General features: G+C 38.4%; 1 protein-coding gene across 2 annotated transcripts in view; it reads right to left on the bottom strand.

The window, feature by feature from the left end:
* Window positions 1-26,492, bottom strand: part of fgf13a (fibroblast growth factor 13a) — a 91,911-nt gene that overhangs the window by 32,043 nt on the left and 33,376 nt on the right. The window contains exon 3 of one of the 2 annotated variants that reach the window (XM_040015584.1): window positions 16,304-16,471. The exons of the other annotated variant lie outside the window; for it this stretch is intronic. Coding sequence (XP_039871518.1) covers window positions 16,304-16,471 — 168 coding nt within the window. The remainder of the gene's footprint in view (window positions 1-16,303; window positions 16,472-26,492) is intronic. 2 annotated transcript variants of the gene reach the window in all.

The following is a 26,492-nucleotide window of genomic DNA, read 5'->3' as shown; positions in this document are numbered from 1 at the left end:
TCATTCAAATATATGTTTGTTTAGACATAACATGTCCTTTACAGATGTTTGATGTACTTCACAAAAGAAAAAACACAAAATAATACAAAGAATACACTGTTGGATCTGTTTAAACATCTCTGACTGTAGCTGTCACTTGTTAATTTACATTTAGACAAATTAACAAGTGACAGCTTTCGCTGGGAGCATACTCTGGGCTTTCATGTTCTCTGACCTTTGCTCCTATTGTGCCTCAAAATGTGAGCACATGCCTCTGTTCCAGTCTGAACGTGTGTGTGACTCGAGTCACATGACTTGGACTCGAGTCAGACTCGAGTCATTAATTTTATGACTTTAGACTTGACTTGAAAAAATGTTCTAAGCCTTGTGACTTGACTTGGACTTTTACACCAATGACCTGAGACTTGAATTGGACTTGAACCGGTTTACTTGAAAAGACTTGATATTGTACCCCAAATATAAAATTTAACATGCATATTATATAGAGATTGAAAATGTGACGTCATTCACGGGTAGAACCGCAAAGGATTCTGGGAACTCGTGGCAAGAGGTACTATCGCACGCAGGCTTTCAATTGAAATCAGTTATACAGCGATAAAAAGAAACACAAAAATGGCAAGAAGCTGTTGTATTATTAACTGCAATAGCCGGTCGCATGACAGCCACAGGAAGCCGACGGGTAAAGAGATCGGTTGTTATCGGATTACGTCGTTGAAGAGAAATTGTTCGAGCCATGTTTCCGAAGTAACAAAGAGGCGACGGGTGGCCTGGATTGCAGCCATTCAAAGACCAAATATAACGTCCCAGAACACTCCAGCTCACAGGTTAGTCTGCTCCAAGCATTTACACAAAGGTCAGTCTGCTGTTATAGTTAATACGTCATTTTTCTTAACATAATTGGTGATATAGGTTACAAGCAAGTCTGGCGCTGAACAGAAATTGTCGCTCCTTTGTTTATTGTGCATAAATAGTGAATTGTCCTGACACAATATTGTGTTTCGCTTCTGTTATTATGGTACATTGACAAAAACATATACTTTTATTCACAGGGTAAAACAGTTGTTTTGTATCACTAATTGCCCAGTGCGATTACAGCATACAATATTATTGTCACTTCTACATTTCTGTGATGCGAACCAGAAATTATTTCCACTACTAATTAATTATCGTTGAGCTCAAAGGTCCTATTAATAAACGGTTAACGAATGTGTATTTATGACGACGATTTGTGAGACTGGTAAACTTATGATACGTACGATGGTCTTTCGTTCTACACGGTGCATTTCAAGGTCCTGCACCCATCCGTCGGTAAACTGTACCTGGGCAGTGACCGGAAGTTACTAAACTTCACGAGTGTATGCACTCACAAGAACCGTATAATTATAAATATGCATATAAATATGCTACGATGAGATAGCTGACTTCATCTAACTAGCAAATGTTGTCCAGGCTACGTTGGTGATACAGTTTTTTTTTAAAATGTGTATGATATTTTTGTCATGCGATTTTAAAGCCGGTCCTACAACCGCATCCAAGAATAACATGCAGCTTATCTCAGAACTGTCGGTGAAAATTATTCTTGGAGCTAAGTTTAATTGAGCTGCATTCTAAAGAGGTGCAATTTCACAATTTGTGTATATTTTCTAAGTTCACTATTTTGTCATGTGTTGAGAAAAACACAGATTTAAAAATTACATGGTCTAATATTTACATTTAGCATATAACTGCAACATGCTTTTTTTCGTTTTTTTTTTAAAGACTCGAAAGGACTTGAAATTCAAAATTTCAGACTTGTGACTTGACTCGGACTTTTACACCAGTGACTTGAGACTCGACTCTGACTTGCCTGACATTACTTGAGACTTGACTTGAGACTTGAGGATAAAGACTTGAGACTTACTTGAGACTTGCAAAACAATGACTTGGTCCCACCTCTGGTACAATATGTGTGTAAAGATTCCTAGGCTGTAATGATGTGGCAAAATCTCTGTCATGGTGTAAGAAATAGCAGCATCCTGCTCTGGATGACTAATGGGGCAAACGTTCCCTCATTATTTCAGCACATATGTAAATATGAAACGATTAGCTAAAGAGACTACCAGTTTTCTTGTCCTCTTACCCTTACTTCTTTTCAGACTTCAAAGATGAGGATGATTGCTGATGATTTGCTAAAAAATCTCCAAGTCACAGACCCTGAAGACCTTAGAGTTCAATCATGCCAATAAAAAAACTCATTAACCAGCTCTGGCATGCCTTATTTGACCCTCAAGGTGCTCTAAGCAGGTTTGCAGAAAAGTAGGATGTATGAAAAATGTAAATTGAAATGTGGCATCTATGTTTTACGCTGGCACATATTTGTGCAGTGTATGTAGATGAGTCATGCATTGCATGACCCTGCAGTTTTCAGGTCCCACGTGAATTATGGCTGAATCATAACTAACTCTGCCGGAGGCAAAGGAGAGGTTCTTAAAAGCTTCAGTGACAGATTGCTGTGTACGGAGTCCTGAGCAATGTGACTGTGAATGTTAAAACTGCAGAAACTGTTCTTACAAAAATAAAGCTATAATACAATAATCATTTAATAAACTGCACTCAGGTCAGGTTATATGAAATAAAGTTTAGCTCCAGAGGAATGTGGAGGACCAAGTTCATAGCAAATCACAGGCTTAGATTAATATAAAATACCATATATTATTTTTAAGTCTTTTTTTTTCTTTCATTAATACTTAACTCCACATTGCTTTTCAGTTGGCCATTTAAGGCAGGGTACTAGGAAGAAAAGATTATACACCATGATTTAGATGTGCATCAACTTGAATATACTTCTAGCTGGCCAAAACTAATAGGAGTCTCTAAATGCCTGTTATCAGAACAAACTCCAGCATCTGTCCTTGCCAGCATCACAACAGGAGTTAGCTGGAGGAGGGAATCAAGTGCAGGAGATGCTCCCTTGCCAAAACGGATGGTTGAACAGTCACATGGGTGAATCATAGCTAGATAAGTCAGTCGAAGCCCTTGGGCAATATCCATCATGGTGAGACAGCTACGAGAAGATGGAAAGAAATTAAATGACTAAAACACTTTGATTTCCTTTCAGCTAATCTCCCCTTCAGTACCCTGAAAATGGGCTCCTGTCAAAGTGAAGAGGGACATCTGGTATCAAACATGGGATATGCAATATTAGTGGCTTCACTCGTCTTCTAAAGTGATGGGTAAGCCACCGTACTGTACATACATGATATTTCCCAAATAAGCAAAATTGCACATTACATAAAGTGACTTATAGAGCATGAGATTTACAGCTTTCATACTACATGTTGGATGAACATAAATATATCATTAACTGCTATTTCTATGGAACAGTGACCATGGTGCTCATTGAGATATGAAACCAACCAAGACGTTTTTTAGCCGATCAATAGAGAGTAGCGCGTGTCTGAAAGAGGATATAGAGAACTCGAGGATGTATGTTGCAGAGTTTCTGAAAGTTTGTATAAAAAGCTTCATGCTAATTATACCCCATCAAGTAGGAGCAGTCTTAGTCCCAGAATACTGTAAGTGAAGTGATGTTGTCCTACATAGTTTTTTCTCCAGTACGACACATCAAGGATGAGTATGGAGTATGATTAAAAGCATCATCTCAGACACCGGCTGGCTTAAACTGTCTGCTTACTGATGGAGACACAAAGAAAAGCTCAGCGTCTGGCAGAGCTCAAGGTCATGCTTCCTTCTTTTAAGAGTTGCTAACTTTAGACACATTTATTTTCTTGAAGGATGGGCTCTGTCTAAAAACAGATGATGAAAGCAAAAACATTTCTATTGATTAAGTTAAAACTACACTTACACTTAATATCGTGTCACGATTTGTAAATTAAAAGATTAACTCTTACTTGAGATAAAAATGTTTTCTTGTCTTGTGTTTTTTAATAAGGAAGAACACTGATAATTGTCTGTATCTTTGTCATTTTGTGGCAACTTGTCTGTGTTTTTATAAGTTTGAGTTTTATTTTGTAACTGTGTTTTGTGTTTATACGTCCCTCTTTTCTTTTGCTTCCTTCACAGCTCTGTGTATACCATTTTCAATGTACACTCCCACCTTCTTTGCACTTTTTTTCCAGAAGTTATTAAGGAACTCTTTTATTTCACTATCTGTCAATTTGCCTGCAAGGAGATTTTTTAGCATTAATCAGGTCTCTGTCCTTAGAAAACCCCACTAACTGGCATCAAGAATAACTGAACATTATGCAATGAGGTCAAATGTGCAGTGCAGCGAACTGGATGTGAACAATATGAAGCTCAATTTAGTCTGGCCACGCACTCTGGGTTTCTAATGCACCTGATACATGTCCTCATGAAAGGTCTTGGTTTTTCATTTCCCTGGGGGGAAGCTGCGGTGCAGTGGCGTGTCATGAAGCCTCATTAAGGTTCATAGACAGGAAAGATCAAAAGAATGGCTCTTGTCGTGCATACAGTAAGTGATGAGTGGTTGTACTGTATATGGCATCCCAATTATTATTAAAATTAGGATAGTGTTTGCAAAAGATCCGAATGTATGTGAACATGCCAGTGTGATTGCACGGTGTCAGATTAGGATGGATTTTTTCAGTTTACTTAAAAGCGTTAGAAGGAACAGATTGACTAAGCTGAAAATGACATGACAGGGGACATGAGTCAACTGATGGAAGTGGGTGGGTAAATAGGTCATGTTCCCTATCCAACACAGAGTCTCTCGGCTTTCAGTTCCATACCCCCATTCCTGTTAGTGAAGTTAGCACATAGAAAAATCAATGTAAGCATAATGAAAATGAATGGCAGTGGGCTAGTGTTTGACATATACTGGTGGGAGGAACCCTACACAGAAAAGATGGAACAAAACAAAACACTAAAGCAGCAGTGGCGCTCTGTGGTCTGAAGCAGGCATATATCAAAGAACAGAATTAGATTTGGAGAATCATACCAAAGTCTTCAGACAAGATTTTTTACATTACATGCTGAGTGGTCAAGTAAGGAGTTTTTAGCAACCTTTAAACCTGAACAAAAGTGTCAAAATAAAGCAGATTTAAGGGTGATAGCATGTTTTTTTAAGTGTGAATTGTTCTAAAGAATCAGAAAAAATGTGTTAAATAATAAAGGACAAACTTATGTGTGCTAAAGCTACACTAATAATTAGCTGTTCACAATTTTTCCCAAGGTATTGTTTTCTAAGAACTATAAATTAGACTATTTCCCTGCACCACTATGCGTATGTTGCATAACTGTAGGTAAAACTCGCTGAGACACTGACATTTGATAGTCAAGAATCAGCTGCTTTGGTAGCAATGACATGCTGGCCTGACTTCACTCAACATGCTCTTATATTAATAAGAAGTCTCTTAGTACTGCTGAATCATATTTGCAGCACAGACCATGGGGAAAAGGCCACTGGAGAATCTTAGCATGACCTGCGACATGCACCATCATCCTGGGTCAATGTGTGTGTTTGCAACTGAGGAGATAACATCAGGAGATTATAACATATTAACCAACGCTTTGGCAGTCGTAGCACAAGATTAGGGAAGGGATGTTTTGTTGGACTGGCCTGATGTGGTGATGGTTTATGTGTGATGTTCAGTGCTGCTGATGGACTGCCTCACTGTCTATGTGATTGCTACCCATTACATCATTCTGTGGCCTGTGACATCCTACTCACACACATCAATAGGGACAAGCAAAGCGTACACTCATCATACCTACTATTCATCATACACCGAAGAAGCACTCATGTTATTACAATACACGAGCGGTGCCTCTCAGTTGATTTGGCTGCAAACAGTGCCCACTTGTACACAAAAAAACTAGCCGATTGGATATTTATCAATGTACTACCAACCTGCGTTAATGCAAACAGTTACAGCTTTTGCTACTGCTGTTCAGATACAGAAAAAACAGGCGGTGAGAGAGTGGTGAGGTCATGTCCCACTTCCTGCATTAACAAAAAGTAATGTAAGCTATTATTAGTGGAGGAGCACTGAATCTTTATTAACCTCATTCACATACGATGAATGACTAAGCCCTCTGCAAATAGTAAACAAAAGTGGATGGATTCTAGTTGAATAATGGAAGGTAAAACGGTACTAAGTTTTAACATTTCCTTTTTTTCCTTTTTTGTAATTCTAAAAACTGGTACTGTTTGTACTGTAGATGCTGGATGGGAGGGCTCAACTTGTGTGCAACACAGCTTGCAAAACAATTGTAGAAATCCTGGGAGGCAGATGCTGTGCTGTATGTGGTTCTGGGAGCGGGGGGAGGTAAGGCAAAATGCAGCTGGCGGGTCAATGAAGCAACAGCAGTATGCACTAAGGCTCGGAGAAGGCTTTGGGGGGGATATGGCAGAAGTCTGCACTGGGTTGCCTCAGCAAGACAAAGCTTGGTTGACCAGTCTGTCTTTGATGTCTGCACATATGTATTTGCATGCACATCTGAATCCTGCATTATTTGATCAGCATTTGACAGCTGAGGTTAAGCACATCCAAAGAGATTCAACATCTCTGTGCTGCTGTTTATTCAGTCCAGTGCACTGACCTGTCCCTCTTGGTGACTTACATGCCTACTGGAAAATTAGATTTCAGGCTTCAATAATGACCTCACAGCATACTGATGTAAGATACCTGACAGAGGTTATGTGCTTGTATGTAGGAGCAATGGGGGGCGTGACAAGCTTGAATGACATAGGAGCACTACACTCTGCTGAAACATGTTGAAGGCTACTGGTTTGTATAGCAAGGCCTTCAAGTTACCTACATTTTTGAGTTTATTTTATAAAGACACACCACATAATTAAGAAGCACTGAACATCTTAAACCTGAAGTAGCATGCAACCACTAAATCTATAGATATCTACAAGTCTAGGATACCAATGTGAACACCCAGTTTGATGCAGTGTCATGATTAAATCGATGATTTGACAATTTAAGCCTTTTTTTTTTAAACTATAGCTGGTTCCTCAAAACTCTGGAGGAGATAGTCATATCTACACTGTGCTGACTTGGAATTAAAATGTCAACTGTGGAATGCTCTAAACACTTTCCAGACATAAACTCCACTGAAAAGGAGGTAAACAAACAACCTGTCTCAGATTTGTGCAGCACCCCAAAATACAACAAAAGAAATTGTGAAATGGGGGTTGCATTAAATGCTCAAGTCTCAGTTCCCTATAATCCCTTTTGATTAAATGTTCTTAAACGTCAGCTTACAGCACCAACTTTTCTGCAACATTTGGCAATATCACTACACATAGTACACCCTCTGTATGTGAAGGACAGCAAAACTTTTCTAGTCCTTAATCTGGTTTTGTCTGCCTCAACGGAATTGCCAAGTCATCTTAGGGGGATGGCAGGCGACATGATGGGAACAATTGGGTGTCTGTATGAATCTTACCCAATATTAGCCTTGGATGGCAAGCTGGCACATTACTTGGTACCCCTGAGAGTAAACACTCAAGGGTTTTACATAACCCCGCCAGCTCCCAAGATGACCCTCACACCGTCTCTACTTGTCTATTGTTCTTTCAGTCTCAGCTGTTGCAATGTTTCAGCACTTGTAGTGTAGTGCTTCTGCAGATTAGATTAGATCAGAAGGTCTTAGGAGCTTTTAGTGTCTTTAATGGTAATCACACTTTTTTTGACAGTCATCAGTTTGCCACAACCGATGATTTCTGATAAATATATTTTAAAATGATTTCACTTTGTAAATACCGATCAGATCCTTCAGAAAGAAAAAGCATCCAACCTCAGTTTATTTAGTTATTATTCAGTATTCAGCTGAGTGTCTGAACTCAGCAGTAAAACCTGTCTAATAATAGACCTTTAAAACATATATGTTTATATGCATATTTTTAAGCATATAAACATAATATTAAATAACGTGCTTAAAAAAAGCACATTTGGTTATCAGACACTTGAAATCAAAGGTTAAAAGGGGTTGGAACAATCTGGACAATCTGGCACATTCAGTTAATGAGCAATTAAATCTGGAGGCAGGTTAATGCATGTTACTGTCACATGAATACTGCAGCCTGGCATTCTTTCCCGTGATGGCATGGGGATATGCTCTATTACCAAGAAAATAATGACATCCCACAGCATGGGGTCACCCTCAACACATCCGCTTTCTCTCCTTATCCCTCTCAAGCGATCATGGTGCAGATGTGATTTAAGTTGCGATTGTAGTACTAATGTACTCATGTTATGAGTGTAATTTGTTTTTGTTTTGCAGTTACAACAGTAACTAACTATATATAAAACTACAGCTAACGTTTATAATTTACTGTATATAATTTCTACATACCAATAATAGAATGTAGAAAAACTTGCTGAAGCCAGAGTCAATGAGGGCTAAATAACACCACAGAAAATGATTGAACTTGTTACTGTGGGTGCAAAAAGAAAAAAGAAAAAAGCTACAACTGTAGGTAAAAGGAGAAGGTTTAAACACTAATTTTTTGTTTTTTGTCTCACATCTAGGAGGATACGGGTAATTTAACTTTTGTTTTAGCTCTAAGAGTAAACACAAAGAAAAAATGGACACAATAAGGACGGTTGGGCAGTCTCTACCAGTGAATGCCTGTGCTATGACTTGGCAAGGGGAACAAGCTGTTGAATAACTAGCAGTGCCATGCTGCAGTGCTGGCAGAGGACCAAATACAGTATAGTGTGCAGTGTATTGATTTTGACTGGTATTGTTTGAGGTTATTATGTAGTGGCAGAAAAATTGTAAAATAAAAGCAAAAAAAAAGAACAAAAAAAAACACGATTTCCATCCAGGCTCCATTTAGAATATATGTATTGTCCATTTGAGTATTTTGCTTCAGATTCCAATGTGGGATTTAAATTTAGTCTCAGCTGCTATCAATAACAACAACGCTTTCAAAGATGCAAGGCTCTCAAACTGTTATAGCTTATTTTCTCATAATTATCTAAAAACAAAAAAAAAAACAAAAAAGGAAAAGGAAAAGGAAAACAATTTAAGGCGCATTAAGAAAATCGACCCCTGCACTGTTTGTTTTGGCAAGAGCAACTTATTTTTTAATTCACAAATCACCAACTGCCAGTTTTTAAATATATATTATTAGCATAGCAAGGCACTGTAAACTGAAGAAACGATGATCTGTATAAAGTGCAATGTTTACCAATACAAGAAGGAAGAGAATGAACTTGTGTCGTATAGAGGCACAGTTTTTCAGTTGTAGTTGTAGATAAGGTCACAACAGCATCACAGAAGCAGCCTGTTATACTACTTAAAAACAGAATGTTTTTGAACTGTTAATATATTACATCCACTGAACATCTTCTCCTTCTCTCCAATAAGTGACACTAATTTGTGTATATCTGTAATCTCCATCCTGGCAGCTGTCAGAAGCCAATTTGCTCGCTTCTCATTAATGTGGTGCTGACTCAGCAGCGTGCCTCATTGCCCCCATTAAATAGCTTAATGCTTGTTTACTCTGAGAAAGATGTACACACTGCTTGTGTCACAGTTACTTTAACGTGACTCCTCTAGTGTGTGGTTTAGACTCAGATTGTAGTCAAACATGAACTTTAGTGAATAAAACAAAGTCCATTAATGACATAAGCTGGGATATTAGTGTCAAGCTGGGTGAAGAAGTCAGGCAGTGATGGGAACTACTGACTTCATTAGACCGACTAATGTGTGCCGGGCAATAAACAGACGTGAGAAATTAAAACAGACCGTCTCTGCTGTCCTTGGACTGCATGAAATAAACAACTAGTATTTGTCAATTAATTACGATTTAGCATCTTTTATTTGCCAAACCTCGCTTTAATTTAAACAATATGAAAAAAAAAATCATATATTGACTAAAATAAAGCCTTTTCTCACAAAAGTATGTTGCTCTTATCCACTTTTTCTTCTAGTCTCTGTTGGAATTCTCTGCAATCAACAGGGAGCAGCTTTGCTGAAATGCTGCACATAATGTGTATGCATGCATGCATCTCCTCCCGTTGCATGCACAGCACAAATTTTGATTAACTGTATGACATGATGTATATTTAAACTGTGTACTGAACTGTATACCCACTCATGTCAAAGCAATTTACTGTATCTCTAAACAGAATGGCCCCGGTTATTTGCTGTCTTATTTCACTCTGTGTGGATATTGCCATGAGGGGAGAAACTGAGGCGTGCAGGGGAGAGAGAAATGTTAATTAAATAGACAATGATGGAATGTAATAAGCCTGGCAACTTGACTTTTCTGCATTGGTCTCCTGAGTAATTTCTTGTTAATGTTGCAATGAACTCCCGCTCCTGCTGATTGTTTATGCTTTCAGCTTAAGCTTCAAAGGTGCCAGAAATTAATGCTACATTAATATTTCTGCCAAAATCAGAGAAACATTTCCATGAACATACGTACTATTTTTACGTATATGACTTTGAAACCCATTTGGAGAGTAAAAACATAAAATATAAAATGTGACCATTTTATTTCTAGGTTTGTATGTCTGTAAGATTTAAGTCTAAGGCCATGGTTCTCAGCCCAAAAAAAAGTGTGGAGCACCAGCTATGGGTTAGGAGTGAGTTCCTGCCCCAAATGGTGGAATTTAAGTATCTCTGGGTCTTGTTCATGTTTGAGGGTCGCATGTAGATTGGTGTGGCGTCACTGTACCAGTCTGCTGTGGTGAAGATAGAGCTGAGTGTGAAACACAGGCTGTTAATTTACTAGTCAATCTATACCAGCATATGTGGTTGAAACCCCAATGACACCTCTCTGGACTCATAGAAAGACGAATGTAACTATTTTATCCACGTAGAACAAAAGTTTTATCAGACTTACAAAGTGAGAAATATTCATCAGATAATTGCAAAGAGAAAGGTAATTGCATTTGTCCTGGAAAAAGTAGAAATTTATTCTAAGGCACAAATTTTCTCTTACTAGAAAGTTTAATTATAATATTTAGGTGATGCTGAAGTGTGATCCGCAGTGATGCGGACGCTGCACCGGTCCGTCGTGGTGAAGAGGGAGCTGGGTGTAAAAGCGAAGCTCTCAATTTACAGGTCGATCTACGTCCCTACCCTCACCTATGGCCACGAGCTGTGGGTAGTGACCGAAAGAACGAGATCGCGGATACAAGCGGCGGAAATGAGTTTCCTCCGAAGGGTGGCTGGCCTCTCCCTTAGAGATAGGGTGAGAAGTTCGGCCATCCAGGAGGGGCTCGGAGTAGAGCTGCTCCTCCGCATCGAAAGGAGCCAGCTGAGGTGGTTCGGGCATTTGACAAGGATGCCTCCTGGGCGAGGTGTTTGGGGCATGTCCCACCGGGAGGAGGCCCCGGGGCAGACCCAGGACACGCTGGAGAGATTATATCTCTCGGCTGGCCTGGGAACGCCTTGGTGTTCCCCCGGATAAGCTGGAGGAGGTGGCTGGGGAGAGGGAGGTCTGGGCTTCTATGCTTAGGCTGCTGCCCCCGCGACCCAGCCTCGGTTAAGTGGAAGAAGATGGATGGATGGATATAGCACAAGGTTCAAAAACGGTTAGTAGGGGCTACTTTTTTCTTTCTTACTTTGAGTACATTTCAGAGCTGGTACTTTTTTACTTTAACTTGAGTAAAGAAGTTTCCTCTATTACTGGAGTATATTTTAACAATAATATCTGTACTTGTAGTTAAGAAAAGAAAGTCTGTACTTTTGCCACCTCTGTAAGTGGCAATACCTATCATTCTGAATCAGAATCAGAGAAACATTATTAATCCCTCTGGTACACAACTGTGATGATATCACTGTTTGGATGCAACACAAGGCATGAAGTGGGTGGCTTGACTGCGGGCCCATTATACCCACCGTTATGGTGGCATATGCCAAAAGTAACATCACATATGCTGGTGCAAGCTCTGCTTAGGCGTCATTTCGGCTGGTCATGAACTTCTCGATTTTTGTAACGTTGTACACATGACACAGCTAGCTTGGTGACCACAATCATGTAAGTTTTTAAAAATAAAATTCTAATAATGTCAATGCAGAATCTCATAAATGTTCAGATTATACAGAGGGAAATCCTACTGCAAGTAGAAAAGATAAGATGAAGAGGAGATGTGTTCATGATGTGTTCGTTTCCTTCGTTTCACGTCTTTTATTGGTATACCACTGCTGATGTAGAGGTTTGGTTTTATTGCCTATCATTTAGGAGAAAACTGTAACAACTCTGGTGTACCCTCGATACCATTATAATTTATGACGGGGCTGTGATTATGTCATATTTAGTTCATGACACAAGCAGACCCTATTTGGGCCCATTACAGAGAGGGCAAGGAGCTTGGTCATTCGGGTGAGGTTTAGAGTAGGGCCACTGCTCCTCCACATCAAAACGAGCAAATTAAGGTGATTGGAGCATCTTACTAAATGCGTTTCAGGCATGTCCTACCAGTAGGAGGCCTCTGCATAACAACTCTTGAGTGGCTTTAATTTGCACTCTTTTTATTGTCTGATCAAAATGACTGAAAAATTGAAGTTTGTATAGCAGTTGTACTTACATCTGGATAAGGCTAAAAGCACATAAGAGAAACATAAGACTAAAAGCACACAGTAGGACTTTCATAAAATTCAAAATACAAATTTCTCCTCTTACATATGATCAGAGAGGTTAGGTAAATGCAGAAGAGCATGTAGTGCTGATATGACACTGACGCTTTTCTGCTACCCTGCGCTCTCCAGGTACCAAATCGCATTATCATACACATGATTTATTCATGCATAGTCTATTTATGCATCAACTTGGAATTATTGCCTTTATGCGAAAAGACAGACTGCAAAGGACAGAGAGAAAATTAGACAAGCTGCTACTGTGGAATGAGTGCATCTAATGGTTACATGTTTGGTCTCGTTGATATTGCAGTAATGTGCAGGCCGCAGTGGGATCCCCCAACAGACTGTGCTATTATCAGCAGCAAAAGTAACCCCCTGAAATGTAATTGCAACTTTGTGGTGATTCACCATCATGCATAAGTGGGAAATAAATGGTGCTACTACTTACTCCTCTGGCATTTCTGTTTTCATTTCCTTGGCAGCAGATTAAATATTTGTCAGTACAGTAGAAACACATTAGGTAGTAGCATAAATGTTGCACAGGTCCTGGTCCCCAATGTGTCAGCATTACAAGTTCAGCGACAGCTGTGATTGGTTCAAGATATCAAGCTGTTGTGAAAAGAATGAAAATAAAAGGCCTAACGGGATGGAAATCTGCGACTACAAACAGGCAGTTACTCTTTGTATCCAGCATGGCTACAGCTTTTACAGAATGGCACCAGTGGCAGCCTTGCTTTCTGTGTAAGGTTCTTTTTGGGTGACTCTGTGCCCATTATAATTAAAAAAGAAACAATTTGCACAAACACAAAGAGAAAATCCTAGAAAAATTAGGTTTTCTTACGTAATTCTTTGGCTAAAAGTTGTGTATAGGTATAAGTCTATAAGTTGACAATGACTAAGCTTTTTGAGAGAACAAGGACTGTGTATATTTTCCCTCATCACTTCGTCTAAAAATTGATTTAGAAGGACTCTCCCAATAGCCACAATTTAAAAACATTATTCATCTATACCATAACTTATTCAAGTTCCTCATGTGCATTTGAATGCGAATGTGTGTGACACCTAAAATGTCTATGTGTGTGAGAGACAGAAAAAGAGAACAAGAGACAGGGATACATATGATAAGACAAGTTTGTGAAATGGGTATCTCAAAAGTGACAGCATGTGACATTTCTTTCTGCAACACAGTCACATTTCTACGTCAGTTAGCATTTTAAAACTCCTGCAATTTAAAGTCAGCCAATGTGAAAGAACATCTTGTGTCTGAAATGGACAGGAAAGCATAATTCAGCTGGAAATACTTCTACGGCTTATTAAGTATGTCACACGCAAATACTATATATATGATTTAAGCACTTTACTTCCCAGATTGCCTTAGAAAGTTGTCTGTCTGTGTATATATCATATAGCCTCAAACTATAAAGACAAAGTCTTGCAGTACTTTGAATTATGGATGGATATTTACACAGATCTGCTCCTCAGGCACCATCTTTTTTTTCTACTGTGGAGACACAGAACAGAGCTAAAGAGAAAAACAGAAGCAGAAAACAATGATTTGAGTATAAAGAGAAAAAGATGGTTACACAGACTGAGTCAAGGAGAGTTTGGATAATACAGAGAACAAACTCTTTGACAGCAGGCGACACACACAGGCCTGAGAATGTCACGCATGTCTCTGGACATGTAAAGCAGATATACTGGTCCCACTTCAGCCACTTCAGTGTAGTTCTGGGATATGCGTCAGAGGAATTGGATTGACTTTCTTAAAGCCTAGGTAATTAATGGATCTTGCTGTTCATACTTCTTCAAAGCAAGTGTCACTGTCCACAGTTCAACAATCTACTCCTGCTGGCACAAAAGAAGTCTTGTTTTTCCTACTTATTGTGATAGTTTTTATTTACTGTCACTGATGTAGTTTAACCATAGAGGGAAAAATGTAACAAACTGCAACAGCCTGGGCTGCAGTCCACTGTGACTTACAAAGTCTGTTAGACACAGAGCTAAGTATTCTAGAAGCTAGAGTCCATGAAAATCATTAATAAGCAACACAAAGCAGTTGAAATGCTGTTGCCATGGTAACAGTGTGACGGGACTGACTTTCTTGCCCAGATTTCTCAGAACGCATAAACTTACATTAAATGCCGTCTTTTCAACGAATGTAAAAGCTAATTTGTTGCCATTCTACCAAAAAATATAAAACATTTTTGTTTTCTTTCCTAATGTGGGAGTTTGTGCTTTTGCAAAGATTTTCAGGAGACAATTACATATTCTTTATAATCTGTGTATCTGTCTACACAGCCTGTTCCATAGATCAGTTTAATAACACAGTTTCCATTCACATCATGCATCAGCATAAATGACATCCTCATGAACAGCTTACGTAAGAGCTGTAGTCTCCCCTCCTTCCTTTGTAAATTCAGTCACGTCCAACTGGAGCTGCAGACAAACTGAATAATACATCTGTAATTCTCCAGCCAGACCTCTGTTAGTATACCACTACTTTATCTCTCTCACCCTCACTTTCTTTCCTCACAAGGATAAGAACGTGTGTGCAAGTCCTTCAGTGGAGTAAAGAGAACGTTATCAACAGGTCAACTAATATGACAGGTCCAGAAACTCTGTGCCAAACATGACATTTAAATACAGCAGAATATAGACCAGCACACTGTAGACAACATGTGTGAGAGAGTTCATCTCTTACCAATCACGATGTCTGTAAAGGAAAGCAATTTCTACAATCGTAATACCATACAGAAGGTTGAATGATAAATGAGGTAGCCAAAGAACCTGAATGCCAGACAGAGCAAGGTGCAGTGACATGCTAGGAGCAGAAAGTTTTTATTTAGTTTTTTATTTTTCTTATACATGGACTTCTCTTAACAAATTCTGCGTACTTGTACTATATGCAGGTATATTTTCTCCCCATAGCTGCATACAGCAAGTATTGAAGCAGGAAAATGAAACATGGAGGACATGTAAAACAAAATAATGTTAGGCAGGGAGAGAAGGAAGGAAGCAATGGTAGGCTGCAAAAACCAAGACCACTGAACCACAGGCAGAAGCATAGGAAACACGGGAAGGAAGGAGAGGGAGGAGGGGTTTGCTGACTTGACAGTCTGTGGATGAGTAGATCACTCTTTAGTCATGGATATGAAACATAATCTTCACAGCCTTGTGTTGTTTTGTTTTGCTTTATTGGGCCAGTTTAAGTGGAAGCACATACTGAAATCGCCTAGTCATTGAACTCATTAGGGCAGCAGCTGCCTCCATCTATAACCCCTTTTCTTTTTGCACTTTGTTTTGGTCTGTGCATGCGCCTCAGGGTGGCAATGACCGAGTTAATGGTTTGGGGTAGGGAGGGGTGGACAGGAGCTACAGATGCTATGCTCCTCAGTCCAACATAACGGGTATGCAGGCAGACACACATACGCTCACACAAACACGCACTAAACTGGACGAGGCCCAGGGAGAGACGCCGTCCTACAAGTTCTCTGCTAGCGAATATCCCCTCAGCACTGGGTCGTCTAATATGCCCAACACGCACACTTGCACGCACGCCTTCGTGCACAAACACACACATGCAGAAGCGCACCAGATGCTCTCTAAAAATGGAACAGAAATTCTGAAAAAAACTTCGTTTGGAGGGACAGAATATGAAGAGGGGGTGAGATGAGAGTGGCCGAAGGAAGCGAGGAGCATCAGCAAATCAAAACAAGGAGGGGTGCAAACAAACCTTCGGGTTCTGCGTTCTCTTTGTGGACGACTTGCTTCAGTGGGCAGCAGAAGATTTCGTGACACTTAGCACGAAAGGGGGACCCTTTACTCCTTATATCCGCAGAGTGGATGGAATCCTGCCGTAACATAATGTACTCCTGGGTACCTGGGGCAGCGTCATCCTGGACTGCGGTGTGCCATAACAGAATGAACTGGGGTTAGAAACCACATGAAAACAAAAGAAAACAACAACAACAGCAAAAACACAAGCAAATAAAAAGGCATTAGCAACAGCAACAGCATTAAATAACAGTACTAAAATGCATACTGACAGGCAGAGCAGGGAGAGAGAGTACAGGAGGATAAAAGAGAATAAGAAAGAAATAGACAGGCTCAGATAAAGAACACTAAGATCACAAAAATAACTCAAATAACAGACAGACAAATAAACAACAGTGGGGGTTGTGTTATATATATCCTTAGTCTCTGAAAAGGAAAAGTGTTAAAATAACACAAAGAAAAGATAAGGGGACCAAGAACAGTTCAATGTTCAAACTCAGTGTTATGGCAGGTTTTTAGCAGGCACTGGACCAGCACTTAAATGAGGTGATTGTGGGGTTGGGAGAATAATATTAAGTTGTGGGCAAGCCAAAGCAGGCAAACGTGCAGTCTGCTACAGTATATATGAAGCAAGCATCCCAGAATCTTAAGGCCCCTTTCTGACAACATATCCACCCCATTTATTCTGAGTAGGCAAGCAAATGCAAGGCCATGCACAACCCCCCAGATCACACTGGGTGGCCACATTTGCTTTCATGAAATCATGCTTGGGACAAGTGACATTAAGGAGAGTTTTTATAACTTGACTCTGCACGTCTCTATAGGATTTCTGGGGTCTTGTGAAGATCCTTGTGTTTCTGATTCGGTCTGGACTGGGCCTAATGCATCCGTCCTCTTTCAGGCACAATGCATGGGCTTTAATCATTGACCTATTTTCTCTCTGTTGATGGATTAGCTACAAGCAAACCAGTCCAAATAAATTGTATCTTTTTATCCTAATGGATTTCAGTGTCATGCCTCTCTCTGACACACTTATTATTAAAGGAAAATGACAAAAGAGAAGGCCATTAATCATCTGCCTTCACTGAACCACAAATATGAGTAATACCCTGTTCATCTATGACATGTGTGACCAACATAATTATCTTCCATTTGCAGAAAAGTGACATTATGAATAATTCCAAGGTTTTACATATAACTCGTGACTCATTTTCCCTCACATTCAACTGATGATCTGATATTAAATCTTTTTGTATTGCATGTAAACTTCAGTCAGCCTCATCCAGAGGGCTAATCCATGAATTGATAAATACAAACTCAGATGCACAAACACGTACACAGACCCTCAGCACACATTGATGTGGATGCACTGTACTTTAACACCTAGTATGTCAAGGTACATACACACCTCACACACACACACACACATCTTGAAAAAACATCTTGTACTCTTGTTTTGACTGTTTAATATTATACCTGTCATTTATTGACCTTGATATGTTGTAACCATGTGGAGGAAATCCTGACAGAGCAGTGTGCAATCCACTATGACTTCCAAACTCTAAGATTAAAAAACAAACAGCATGAAAAAGTATATAAGCAGCACATGGCCTTACTTAATGTTTTCAACTAGTCTTCAAGATGACCTATAAGTTACTGAACACTGTGTTGTAGAGATGAAATGTTCTTCATCTAGTCTATGTGCTGCACACCAGCAACAAATCAACAATCCCAAACATATAGCTAGACTAAAAAAGGAAAAGGAGTCAGAGCCCTGAACGTCATAGACGTCTGTGGTTACAAGAATCAACACGAGGCACCCAATGCCCTTACAGCCAAAGAAAGCTGTTGCAAGTTCTTTATGATGCTGAAGAACAACCAACCTTCCAAGTAAAAACTATGCAGGTGTACATGGACTTTACTACTTTAAAGATCATGGGTGGGTCCATAAAATATTAATTTGAGTTTATTCTCACTCACTCATTCTTTTAAATCATATTTTTATACTTTGTTTGAAGTCACTTGGAAAAGAAAAGTTAAATATAAGCTAGATTTTTTTTTTAAATGTCCTAAAGCATCTTCACTTTTAGTCACTGAAATGTTTTCAGAGTGCTGTATTGTTATTAATGTACTCATAAATTGTTTGACTTTTCTGAACTGTTGATTATGGTGGGGTTTAATGGAAACAGTGGACTCTGTATAGGAGCAATATGTCTATCAGCAAATGGCAATAAGTGTGTGATTATAGTTCAAAAATCCAACTTAGGCAACATTATGACTATGATTAAGATTGTTGTTGTTAATGTTAATAATTATAATTGTTATTATTAAAATGATACATATATATATATATATATATATATATATATATATATATATATATAATTGTAACAGAGGAATTATGACTTGATAATAGTTACACCAAGACTCCAATCACAGTGGAAAAAGCCAGCTTATTAGACTAAATAAACGACCTTTTAGCAAGACCAGAGTCCTAAAAAATGACCATAAACTCTAAAGTTAGTACAGAACGTCCCTTGCTTGGCACAGTATGTGTCTCCTCACATATTTAATAGATAGATACGCAGAGCATATATTCAATTTTCCACACCTGGAACAATCAGTTATCACATAAATTGTGTTCTGCACAACTCAGCGGCATGTTTGCTCCTCTTTGATGCTCTCAGATAACCTTTCTCCAGTAGTTCAACTCAGCAAAAAATATATTTATATATAACTTTTCATATAAATAAGTAGCTCAGACTGATTCAAATAGCAAGACAAAACAATGCCAGAAAGGAGTCAGTCAAGAGAATATTCAAATATTCGCTCCATCTTTTAGCAGTTTTCTGTATGTTTAAAGTCTTAATATGTTTTCTTAAATCATGTTACAAGATAATAATGTTCCAGCTCTTAATTTTGAAGGTGGCAATTCTTATTGTTTCCTTTTAAAAATGTGCTAAACATTTAATCTTTGACAGTTTAGCACACAGACACTTTCACTATAGAAGCAACTCTTCATTGAAACATATGTTTAAATATGATATTTTACAATCAGTATAGATTATTCGGCACTAACAGTATTTTCACACATGTAGAACCTAACCATGCCGTATGAGTTAATATCACCATAACAAATCATGGCTTGTAATTCATGCTGATAATAAACCAGATGGTCCCTCTTTTCTTTACACAAATTTACTCAAACAATTTCTTCTTCTTCTTCTTCTTCTTCTTTTTCATTTTTGAACCACGGGTCAGTTTTCATTTGTGGATGCAGCAATAAACTGTGTTCGGTGTGATTCTTGAATTTGAATTTGAATTTGAATTTGAATTTGAATTCTTCCAAGTATACCTAAGAAGTGATTTCAAATATAGAATTGCATTTGTTGTTAATGCAATACCGCCAGAGGGCCCAGAGATTAGTCATGGGTTTTGAATGTGTCCCTTGTGTACCAGACTGTTTGAATCTTTAATTATACTATGGGTTGTAGATGCAAAATCTTCAGCTTCTTTGCAGTTTATACTAAGAAATCTTATAAGCTATATGTTCTATAAAAACTTTGGATATTATTGGAAGGAAAGTTTTTCTGTTTCTCTTCCTTTGGCAGAAGAGTGGATGTAACACAAAGTGTTCCACTGACTGTTCAGCAAAGTGGTGGAGAGGGTGGTCCAGGTTACCCGTTTATTATCAATAGCTATTCGCCGTAATTCAGTCAGCTGGGTGACCTCTGTGTCAGCTGATGGGGGAATCCAAAGAGTGTATTGATTCAAACTGAATTCAAATCGTAATGACAGAGAAAATTCCCTCTGTAAGTATACTGTATACATTTCAGAGTTAGCAGTTCAATACTGAGGCCACAGAAACTCCGTCGGAGTATCAAATGTGTTCAGTCATAGTAACATGCCAGTTTAATTAAGGGGAAAGTGGTGACAACAGTTTTTTTTTTTTACCCCATCTCATCTTTTTAAAAACTTGTTTCCCACATCAAATTCAAAGTGCGCATACACATAAATTTTCCCAGTTTTAGCATTTTATATGTTGTTTTTGTACTATTGTTTTTGTTTAGTACAGCTGCATAAGGGCTCAATTAACTTCCGCATCCAAATGCTGAAGTTTGATTACTGGAATTTAACCCCATACTTTATTCCTGAGACAAAGAGTCCAGCATTTGATCAATTGTCATTCAGCTAAGGTAAGGTAATGCCTAATTCCTTCAAACTGCACATAGTAATGTACAAAATCTAAACTACCCTATTAAAACAACTGATGTCCTCCCTGTCCCATGTTTGCTTTGTATTCTTCACAAGAAAACTAAACATAGACTCTTTCGCCATTATTATAATTATTCCAAAGCTCGATAGAGTTAAGCTGTAAACCACTTACTACATATTTAATCCTTTATATCATTTTTACTAAATATACCTTTCTGAGGTCACTGCTGATGTAGAAAATGGGAACGGGTGTAAAAGACAGGGAGAAAAGACTCTTGAGAACTACAACAAATGTCTAATTACAGCCAGCAATTATTAATGAGCCAGCTAACTGTTGGCTCATTAGAGGTAATAAAAAAGAGTGACGATGGGGCTAAGAGGACGACTGCAAAGGAGGGGGTAGGCACTATGTTTTACAGCTTTCATCCTCTCCCCGGCCTTGATGAAGAACGCATATTTGGGAATGAAGGAAGCATGATGGATGATACAGCGAGGCTTGGTACCTCACTCTCCATCAGGACAGCCACTCACAGACAGAGTGAAATGTCAGCCAGGTTCGTGATAGTCCGTGATCTATAGACACCAGTGCTGCCGCACTGGACCTTCAGCAAACTGCAATAGATATTCCTGCCCCTCTGACAGGAATAAATCTAACAGTAAGGAGAAATACTTACAAATAAAGTGCAGGGCAGTGCAGGATATATCTTGCTTTGGTTAGTTGAACATCTATTTAACACCCCCTACCATTAGGTCATGTGTGCAACAGTACAGTAGATGTGCTGCGTATTTATAGTATGTAGAATAAAGTAAGTAAGGCACAATAACAATGTTGTGCTCATTTTCATATTTGGGTTTATCTATGTTACTGTGGGACAAAGGAGCAGGCTTAATATGAACAGGTATTATTGTTCACATGCTCAAACTTCCATCTGCCATGTTCAAATGAGGTCCAAGGACAACCAACTGATGTAGTGTCAGATCTAGAGAAATGGCTTTGACTTCCATAGGTGCACTGGTAATTTGCACCAGTTACTCAAGTCATGGCTTGTATCCATCACGAAGGCGACGCACATGCATCACGTGCTTGACAAATAGCATACTCACTAAATTAGAATCAAAATTAAGCACAGAAAACGGGTCTGTAGCCTGAGGTTTGTGCTTCAAAAATAGCCTGGCCTCAATGTAGTTTTACAAGAAGCAGAATCTAGCACATTGTCTTCTGGGATGCTTTTGGTTCAGCGTGGCTCAATCTCAAGAAAGAATAGTTTTATTTTGGTTGTAAGTCACCTTGCAGGCAGCAGAGAAAGTAAGTCGAGTTGAACTGGAGGTTTTCTTTGAAACGCAGAATGAGCTTGCATTTTTATTCCTGCTCTATCATGCCTCTGAACTGTCACACTCACTTTTTCTTTGTCTCTTTTTCTTTTGCTTCTTTTTTTTTTTTTTTTTACATAACCAGCAACTTTATGGAGTGGTAGTCTTAAATACCATAAGCTCATCTAATAGATAACCTTTCTAATTACTATGAATCTGAACCAGCCAGAAAAACACTAGCAGCTTTATTTTGTTTTATCTTTCTATATCTATAATAAACCCTAACCAAGGTTTCTGCATTGCTTAGCCTTCATTATGTCTAATAGCTGTTATATTTTATAGATGAATTAAACTTTTAAATTGTGGCTTTAGCGTATGGAGAAATGTAAAATATTGTGTATGTTTTCAGATAATTTGTCATGCTCCAGTAGTATTATAGTATATTAAAACTTATGTCAGAATCCAATTCCATTAGTAGAAATAAAGCACAACTTGTAAAGGACCACAGAGCAATTACTCAAATGCAACATGATATGGCCATAGCTCCAGTCATGCTCCCCCAGCAAAAGCAATCCATTTACACCAATATCTACCATGTATAGAAGCTATGAGTCTGCCTCAAAGGGGCGGCAGACATCGTGTCCTATTTATTCATCTAGAAATGAGTAGGTGTTGAAATATTGTGTCTTTTCTCAAACAATAAGCTTCAAAACAATGTGGAAAAAACAGGAAGTCTTGGTCCACTGAACTAAGGCGCAAAAGAACAAGGAATTTAAGACGTTGCCATGAGGAGAAAAAGGTATGGCCAAAGGAGGACAATGAGTAGAAGCTTCTGACCAACTCTTCTAGTATGAGCCCAATCGATGGAGTTACTTTTGGTGGCTTTAATAGGTTACTAAAAAGAAAAGCCTTTTTAAAACTGCTGTAGTAACATGCAGAACACGTGTTTCTCTTCTTCTAAAATTGCATCAGTGGTCTTAGAACATAATTTGTGACCCCTGTTGAGGTGTCTTAGCAAGTTACTGTAGGAATTACTGTGCTAGAGCGCTATCAGAAGTTCTCATAGGATTTTCTGCTTGCAAATTGGTGAAATAAAGGTGTATTTCTGAACAGCGTGACATTGAAAATAATAGGGTTCAGTATAACAGACTTCCAATGTAGGGATCCCTTAATAATAAGAAGTATAAAAGCTATCATTTATATTTAAAAATGTAAATATTGGTATATGTAATGATAGACAGTATAATATACATAATAGCACCATAACCAATAGCACCAATAGTTATCCCGCTGGCACTCAAACAGTGCAGTATTGCACCTACCATAATACTACCTACTACGCAAGTGAATAAGGAAGAATAAGAATAACTAGCAGGGGTTGACAAAGTTTTTGTCAAAGAAAAAAATAATGGATATTTATGAGAAGTCTAGAAAGATCATTGTAAACCTAAGTGCTTGGTTATTCTTAACCTTACTATAAAACATGCCCTGAGAGTAATTTTTTACATGTAATTTCACCTTTTTTGACACTTTTTTTCTCACCTTTTGCTCTAATGTGCTACTATGTATGCACACAAGCATTTATAGACGCACAGATGAACATGTAAAATGTTTCATCTCCCTCCCCGTCATGCATTCAAATATTTCTGGGTTCAAACACGCACTCATGCTGAGAGAGATTAATGTTAAAGATCCATTTCACCGCAATTAACAGCTGACGAGAGCAAACTGGATCATAAAGTCTATACTACTGCCTGCTGATTAATAGGCCTTTGACTGCGGGTTGACTGAAACATTGTGGGAGGTGGTTCAAGGGTAATAGGATCAACAAAGCCTGAGAGGTAAGTGACTCCAAGTAGCTTATGATATATCTCATGTCAAATCCACTTCAAAGTAACATACGATTTATACTTTCTTTTCACATCAACCCCACGCTCGCTGTAGAACATTACGAATAACGTTACACTGATCGAAAGAACATGTAGCTTGTCCATCACACTATATGGCTTGCCGGTGTTTAAAAGCATATACTTCGATGTGCAGTCATCTTCCCATGGGGATTTTAATAGGAAACATCTGTCTTTTAAGCATAAGACGATTAGCACAGTGTCAACTATCTCCTCCAAAAGCCCTTGGATTTGAAGAAATTAACCAGGCATTGACATGGTAAGAGTGGATATTAAAACATAAAATACATAAAATCTTCATAATCAATTCTGGAAGAACAGACAGTCAATCTTGTTGCAAGATTTTAAAAAATAAAAAAATAAATGTTTTGGTTACATTTTTGATGACATCAAGCTGCATGTGAAGCTTGTAATTGATTAATTTTCTGGAAGTGGCCGATTGCAGCCTTTTTGTTTTATTAACCAGTTCAGAATGTGATATAATAAAATTACTCCTTAGCCTAAAAAAGAAATTCAAACAGTTGCTGCTTTCAAATGACATGGCAAGTTCATTAAAGCACTGCAGAAGTCTGTAGCAGCTGTTTGACTGCTCTTGGCTCCAAGCGGAGCATTTGTTGCTTTTTGATGAAAAAACATGTGATATAGCTATGAATGGGTGAACAGAAAGATGCCACTCGTGTTAATGGATCGATGCACTTAATTAAAGTGGGCAATTGCTCTTCAAAAGCACACCATGTGGTGCACAGAGAGCAAAGGGAGAGAAAAATAAGTAGCATGTAAAACACTTTGCAAAAGCCATAAATGTGTCCTTGAGAGGTCCAGTGGTATTTGTGGCCTTAGATGCTCAATACAAAAAAAGGAGAAATCGCTTGCTGGCAACAGAGCACTGTTATCTAGTGAGTTGGATAGAAGGAGGTAATCTCAGTGTGAGACCTGCAGCTGAGTGTAAGAGAAAGAGCGAATCCATGCTGTTGGCCCATGAAGCCAAGTATCATTGTCTGGAGCATAGTAGTTATAGATCTCCTGTAGTCAGTCAGTTTAATCTGACGAGAAAACAATAATTAAAACATTCAAAAGCTGTAAACTAGCATCAGTATTTGACATAATCAATTATTTAAACCCACTAAATTTGTCATTTCTTGTTGTCCAATAGTATTATATAATGGCATGCAGTGCACCTGCCTTCTAGGTAGCAGTGGCAGCAGTCATCCAATAACTAACTGCACTAACTAATGTCCGAGTTCATGGTTGACTAAGTGCAAATGGCAAGCTCACATTCTATATTACACATTACTACAAGTTAGTATGAGGTCATCGGGTCTTGGGTCAGTGTTAAGTAAACTCTACCTCAAACTACATAGAGGTAAAGAGCAAAGTAGACAAAGTACTGAGCGGTTCAAACACTATATCACTAAATTCAAAGTAAAAATTTGAGAAGTTGTGTAACTGGATGTGAGTACCATATAATCATATCACCACTAAGCCTTCACAGGTTGTGACAAGACTCTTTATTAATTACTGCACTGAAATAGTCCTTGATCCAAGCCTTTCCGCCAAGAACACAGTCTCTGGCAGAGCAAATATGGAGGGCAGCATCTTCCTGTGCCTTCTGCCAACCAGATCAGATCCCAGATGGGCATCAAAACCTATCGTACTTTAGTTTATTAATGCACATTTACAGCCTTCACTGTTGTTAGAGGAGGAAAGGTAGCAGAGGGAGAGGGGGCGGAGAAGGAAAGTGGAGGAGTAAAGCCATTTGCACAGTTTTAAAGAACAAGAGTACGAGGTGGAGAAGAGAAAATCAGGGTGACCTTATTAGTGTGAGTCTATTTACTGAATTTCTGCAGCAAACATGCTGAAGAGTCTTCAAGTCTTTTATGACAGATCAGTATTTTTAAAAAATAACAGCTCCAGGGATGGAAATGAGAAATGTTAGATTTAAAGTTGAAGTGGTCAAGAAAAATGCCTCTCTCCATATCGCTTTGCAGAGATTTGGAAGAGAAAGAAGTCACTGAATGCTTTATAGGACCTATATTTTTTAAAGACTAAAACTATGTAAATATTAACAATAAACTATAACAATAAAAAACTCAACAAACTTAGATAAATATTTTAATTTGTGTTTATTAATTTAAAAATAAAGTACTGTTAAATTATCACAGCTGTGGCAACCAAACACTTTAATTAACAAACACCTCAGACACTGCAGAATTAAATGTTCAAAGAGTAGTGAAACACACTTGTTTTACAGGGTTTTTTGTTTGGTTTTTGTTGGGGGGGGGGTTTCCAGCCAAGTGTTGTTCACTCTGCAAGAGTGAACATTACAAAAAAATTACAGAAAATGTGTTTTTGTTAACCTCATTGTGTTGTGACTGTGTTGTTAAGAGCTGCAGTAAACACTGTTCCATATGTCTTCTTTGATTAATATGCTCTATAAAAGTCCTGCAGTGTGTGTTAATAATGTGTGGGTATTGAGGGGGAGTTTATGAGGAAATGAAATTCAAATAAAAAGTTACGAGCCTCTGGTGAGACCTGGAGATTTATACTGCAATCCATGGTTTTTAAAGCCACATCTGGTATTATTCCTTGTAGGAGCTTTAATTATATATTCACGATCAGTGTTGGTCAAGTTACTTGAAAAAAGTAATCAGTAACTAATTACTGATTACTTCCCCAAAAAAGTAATCCCATTACTTTACTGATTACTTATTTTCA

Source organism: Simochromis diagramma, unplaced genomic scaffold (genome assembly GCF_900408965.1).
Source record: "Simochromis diagramma unplaced genomic scaffold, fSimDia1.1 OVJJ01000685.1, whole genome shotgun sequence".
Classification (NCBI taxonomy): Eukaryota; Metazoa; Chordata; class Actinopteri; order Cichliformes; family Cichlidae; genus Simochromis; species Simochromis diagramma.
Note: the sequence above shows the minus strand (reverse complement) of the source record. Positions and strands in the feature narration are given on the sequence as shown.